The sequence below is a fragment of the Sinocyclocheilus grahami genome, unplaced genomic scaffold (assembly GCF_001515645.1).
Source record: "Sinocyclocheilus grahami isolate Dianchi unplaced genomic scaffold, SAMN03320097.WGS_v1.1 scaffold386.1, whole genome shotgun sequence".
Taxonomy (NCBI): domain Eukaryota; kingdom Metazoa; phylum Chordata; class Actinopteri; order Cypriniformes; family Cyprinidae; genus Sinocyclocheilus; species Sinocyclocheilus grahami.
The window spans coordinates 321414-327657 of NW_015505565.1; the positions used below are offsets into that span (position 1 = coordinate 321414).

Genomic DNA, 6244 nt, shown 5'->3' on the forward strand with positions numbered 1-6244 from the left:
GCATCACTACTTTTGGTGCTATTGTTACTGACTTTCTTAAGTTGTATTAATCAATCTCCTTTCTTTACGATACAGGCCTATTGATTTGCGTTTCCTTTATTGTTTTGTTCAGTCAATGATAAAAAAGCAGATATACAGTAAGTGCCTTAAATGACCATTCAACAATAAAACAGTAATAAGATATTTTAAGAGTGTATGCTAAAAACTATAAGGGTGGAATATCCTAATAGAAAGGCCACATTTTCATTAATAAAAATTAATAAATCATTAATAATAACATTTGAATATTTTTATAAGAATAGGGAAGTTCACACCATAACTATAAAGATAGCAACATAGAGGAACAATATCGTTGGAATCACTTTCAGTATTATTTTTTTTTCCAGCTAATGAACAGTAAAAGCATTGACAACCAATCAGAATCCCCCTGACTTAAATAAAAAGAACAGTGTGTGTGTGTGTGTGTGTGTGTGTGTGTGTGTGCTCAAATAGGCCAAGTTTTCGTGACACATAAATGCAGTGGGCGCTTTACAATAAAAAGAACAGTGTGTGTGTGTGTGTGTGTGTGTGTGCTCAAATAGGCCAAGTTTTCGTTATTGGTGTGATCATGTCTTAAACGTTCATTATAATTACACAAGTTGTACAACTTTCCTTTGTTTACACATTTAATACACATTCTGAAAAAGGTTATTTGAATCTAAAAATTGCACAATGAGTGTATAAATTACAGCCCAACACCATAAAATTAAGCTTCTATGGAAAACATATATGTTTTCTTATCTATGTGAAGATGCATTATAAATATTAGAACCATACTAAGAAATTTGGATACACTTTACATCAATTTTGGGTCTTATGTAGTTGGAAAAAATCTTAACATTTACCCAGAACATTAACACTATAATTTTGGCCCCCTAAGGGTGGAATTCACAATGGCTCAGGTGATTCCCTATTTCAGCTCTAAATTACACGGCATTTATGACCGGGCAAATTCTACAGTGTGTGACCAGGGAGTGACGCATTGCAGGTACAAACGAACCAATCAGAGCCATCCGCACAACCGAAACGCGTTCAGTATTCTTCCGCCGTCAGATAGTCCGCCTGCACTTGTGCCTCAACACCAGCCGATAGCCCAATACAATACCGTATCGTTTTTGAAGAAGGACATATATCACGTTTACTCAAGCTTAGTTTAGTTTCGGGGTCAAATATCGCGGCATTTCCGAAGCACCGCTAGTCAGAATGCAGTGCGGCTGGCGGATGGATACAGGAAGATGGGAGGTGTTTATGTACGACCGTTAAGGCGGGTCCATACCAATATTCCGACCACCATTTGTGAATCTGTCACGGAGACGGAGGGAGACGGACAGAGAAAAAGAAAAAATGGTGAGTGCACGCTAATATTTATAACAAATGATGGATATGCGTTAATGAAAATATATATGATCTTAACAAATATTTGCGCGGAAGCAAAGAAGTCAAGAAACAGAAAAATAGTTTTCTTCAGCCGTTTACAGAAATATGCCGCCAAATTTACTACTACTACTACTACTACTACAGTGGATAGACTGAGTGAAGGAATATAAGTTACCCACCGCCTCGCATCTCCTATTGCTTCGGGCTTTACTGTATTTTTTTGTCATAGTCCGCTTGATTTTAATATCACAGGCTAAAACGAAGAACTTATGCGCTAACGTAAAGGAAGTAACGTTACTAAACTTCAGAGGTCTGCTTGAACCCATTCACTTTCAGTTTTCACATTGAGAGCGTAACGTACTTTTTTTTTTTTTCTAAACGTAGAATTCGTTTCTCTTTAAGCTCTGTTTGAACAGAAAGTATCCTGTTGTTAAGTTGGACAGCATCATATGTACCGTTAACTTGTTAAGCTAACTTTATCCATAACGGGCTTCTTCTGTAAGAAAAGTAGCTGGTTAAACCGACTAAAACTGTTGTGTAGTGTGTTTTGTGCCTAAATTCGTGGAGGGTACATGTACTCTAATTCTTAAACCATCTTAAGATATTAATGTTTAGTATCACACCTGTTTTGCTCATATATCCGTTGATTTTAATATGTTAAAACGTAACGTTAGTGATCAGATTCAGTCATTGTGAAATAGCCTGCAGTATTCTTACTAGGTTACTCGGGCATTATGACACAGGGCTACTATAACAATTAAAAAGTTAAATTACTATCTAAAATGACTATCTATAGTGCCACGAGGGAATAGTTCACCAAATACCGCGAACCAGGTGGGTGGATGATGAACTGCTGTTGTTAGGAGTGTCTAAATACCGTCGCTATGGTGGGACTTCATTCTCTCCAGCTGGTGTCGTAACCTTTAGAGGGAGGGAATCTGAGGTCTTCGTTTGGTCTCGCACAGGTTGCTAGACATTGATGTCAGAGAACCAAAACACTATGAATTCTTAGTGAGTTTGTTCTCCACACCATTTAGTAATATGGTTGTTTGTCTTCCCATCCCCAGGCTGATCAACTCACAGAGGAGCAAATAGCCGGTAAGGACATGCTTTTTCTTTTCTTACACACCCCTTCAGAGTTTCTGCACTGGATTATGGCATTTTGCAATACCCTGGCTGTTCTAGATTGGTATAATTGCTATTTTGTTGCCTTTTAAGGTTGTAACTTAGTCAAATCTGTGTGAATGGATGGTTTATTGCTTCCTTGACTGTGCAGGCTCATAACTTTTACAGCATCTAACAAGAAATACGTGAATCTAAACTATAACAGATGCTCTACAGAAGCTATAACAGATACTGTACAGATAAGTGTAACTGTAATTTAAGTAAATTTGTTAAATTAGTACTTTTTTTTGCTTGGGCATTTTTACTTTTAAATTTAATTGTTGTATTAATTAGGGTTATTAAAGTTAACTGCAACTACAAATAAAACCATGAAATTGTTTGTTACCAAATAAAATAAACTAGCTAGTTGTTAGGGCAATATTTCTTTAATATATTATATATATATATATATATTTAGACTATTTAGTTTAACCTGATGTAATAAAATAACTAAAACAAAAATAAAAAATCTCTCTCTCTCTCTCACTAAACAAAGGAAGTTACTAAAAAACCTTTAACTATTCTGTATTCCGTATTGTTTCTTTGGATAGTATAACATTTCATAAAAAATACATAATACATATATAAAAACAAAATTAATAAGTGAGTCCGATGCATGTCCTTAAGCTTAAGTATTAGTTTGCATGTTTTTAGTAAAACATTTTGAATGGGCCCATGTTTTGTGTAATAGGAAAGCTGGTTGTAATGTTGGACGTTATATCACAGGAGGTATCAAATTGTCTCATCAGCTTTGCTCGATGGGCAGTGTTGGCACAAGGAGGAGTTTGTATTGCCCTTTAGTGCTCAGACCTCTGGGCAGATGCATGCACTGGTGAAATGCAGTCTCACTTGTCACTATAGTTTTGTCCAGACTATGCCTGCAAGGATCAATTCTCCTTATTTAATCTGATCAGTGACAGGGCTGACTCTTACTTGACTCACTGTATAAAATGTTGTCTTTTGAAATTGACTCTAGAAGGTACTTGAGGCATCTACGCAAAGCGATTTTTTTTTTTGCATGTTGTCTGTGCATGTAACTAATGGTGCTCTGCAGGTCTGGTTGAACTGCCTTCGCTCAAAGGCCTTAAAACTAGTACTAGTGGTCAGCTGTTGCCATGGCTCTGGGGTGTTTGTGTGTGTCTTCCACAGCATCCTGTCACCCTTGAGATTCATCTGTGGAGGCATTTGTTGTCACTGGTCTTAGCAACAACACACAGCTATTTAATAAATGCTAATTTTTAAGTTTTGGAACTTGTTGTAAAATATAAACTGTTTAAGATGAAGTACATGGTATGGGATCTACAAAGTGGCCATGTGGAATTTTAATGCCCACAAGTAATTAATTATTCAAAAAGCTTGACATGAAAAAGTAGAAGTACTTTACCTGTTCCTTTTGTTTATTGCTGAAATGGAAAAGCAATTGATGTATGGGATTTTTGAGGGAGGGTTTATGAATATGTGGTTATGTGGCTCAAACACTGATCTGTCTCCCCTGGTTATCCTTCCAGAGTTCAAAGAGGCGTTCTCACTATTTGACAAAGATGGGGATGGCACCATCACCACGAAAGAGCTGGGCACTGTCATGCGCTCCCTTGGCCAGAACCCTACAGAGGCGGAGCTGCAGGATATGATCAATGAGGTGGATGCAGATGGTGAGCACACATTTTTGCTGCTACATTAGCCATCAGTATGTTAACTCTTGCGAGTAGGGTCCAATTTGCATATGACTTGAAACCATTTTCCTGAAGTGTTTTAACACAATTAAAACATTCACTTATCTGACTGTGTACTTTACTCTTTAATCAGGTAATGGAACAATAGACTTCCCTGAGTTCCTGACCATGATGGCAAGAAAGATGAAGGACACAGACAGCGAGGAGGAGATCAGAGAAGCTTTCCGTGTCTTTGATAAGGTAAGGCTCCTGAAGAACTGTTGAATTCAGTTCACCTGTTATGAAGGCTTTGCTAGTAACATTCCTAGACTTAATTTGGATGGATTGTTGTTCTCTTTGTTCAGGACGGGAACGGATATATCAGTGCTGCTGAGCTGCGCCATGTGATGACAAACTTGGGGGAGAAATTAACAGATGAGGAGGTGGATGAAATGATTAGAGAAGCAGACATTGATGGAGATGGTCAGGTCAATTATGAAGGTGAGTCTGTGTCCATTTAAAACATTTAGTACCAATTTTGAGTTGCCCTTTTTTTCTCAGTGATGCTTAATCGCAGTGAACCTTTTTCTCTCTTCACAGAATTTGTACAGATGATGACAGCGAAGTGAAGGCCTTGTACAGAATTTCTTGTATAAAATTATCTGCCTTTTCTTGTTCTTAATTTCTGTAAAATGTTTTATTTTAATTTCTCCCCATCCTCTCCTGTCCAAAGGATCTGCATGTATACTATAAGATTTGAGTGCTCATGCCTTCCCCCAACTCCTAGTCATCGTAAACAATATGTTAGAAGGAGCAGTTATGGGACCAGGTGATGCGTATAGGCACAGATACTGACTACGCACAGGCCCCTTTTTCCTCTTCTTTTGCTCTGTCTGCCTGCCCACCTGACGAGCGGTGACATCAACATCAAGGGTCCAGCTGACTCACAGCGTGGCATCATTTCAACTATTTTTGGTATGATTCTTTTTTTTTTCCTTCTTTTGATTTTATGTGGAGGTGCAACTCTGCATGGACAATGGACTGAGTATAAATAGAAATGGGAAAAGTCCTCAGCATTGCACTATTGCAACATCAATTAAATACTAACGGGTTTATCGCCAGGTACTCCTACACTCTAATCTTTTTGTATTTGTTCTGTTCTTACTATGCTTTTTAATTAGTCACTTTTCTTTTGTAACTGCTTATGGCACAGCTGTGCCTCAGAATCCATTCCAAGTTGTATATTTGTTTTCCAATAAAATTAACAATTTACCCAAAAACTGTTTCCCCTGCCTTTATTTCAAATGACTACTCGGATGGAATCTAAAAGAGAGAATTTAACAGTATGTTGGTTGTCACTACTATTAAACTGCATTTACAATTGTTAGTCTGCTCTCCAGTAATATGCTGGTTTTACCCACTTACCTTGTCATTGCTAACGTTACATACTTTGGAGCAGAGGTGGAAAGTAACTAATTACAAATACTTTAGTATTTTTGAGAATTTTTTCTACTTTCTTGAATATAATAAAATGTTGGTACTTTTGTTTGAGTAGAATAAAACTAATGTATTCAACTTCGCTACATTTATTTTTTTCACCAAAAGTACAAAAAAAAATGTACAAAGAAGGCGCCGATGGAGAAACCGAGCGAGTCGGCGTTTGACGGGCACTTTTCAAACTTCTGGGGTGGAGCCCTGCGCTTCAGGCAGTAACAGACGGGGCTGACTCGTACGGTGGCAGAGAAGTGCAGAACAAATCACAATTCTGAAAACGAACAAATTACAAACACGCGAATGCAAGTCTAAAAAACAAAATAACAATTCAGAAAACACAACAATTTAGAAAACATTATAACAAGTCAGAAAACACAATGACCAATTCGAAAACAAAATAAGTCAGAAAACACAACGACAAATCAGACAAACCGGAAAAGGTAGGTATAGTTTGAGACCGTTCCATTGGTTTGAGATTACTCACCACTGACTGGCCGAGACATCTGTCAATTGTAGAC

The 6244-nt window shown here is 37.5% G+C and overlaps 1 protein-coding gene across 1 annotated transcript; it reads left to right on the forward strand.

The window, feature by feature from the left end:
* Nucleotides 1-1298: 1298 nt before the first annotated feature.
* On the forward strand, nucleotides 1299-5512 carry LOC107550044 (calmodulin). Its single transcript, XM_016231262.1, has 6 exons — nucleotides 1299-1386; nucleotides 2484-2514; nucleotides 4089-4232; nucleotides 4387-4493; nucleotides 4598-4733; nucleotides 4833-5512. The coding sequence occupies exons 1-6, from the start codon at nucleotides 1384-1386 to the stop codon at nucleotides 4859-4861; spliced, it is 450 nt and encodes a 149-aa protein (XP_016086748.1). The 5' UTR covers nucleotides 1299-1383; the 3' UTR covers nucleotides 4862-5512.
* Nucleotides 5513-6244: the final 732 nt, after the last annotated feature.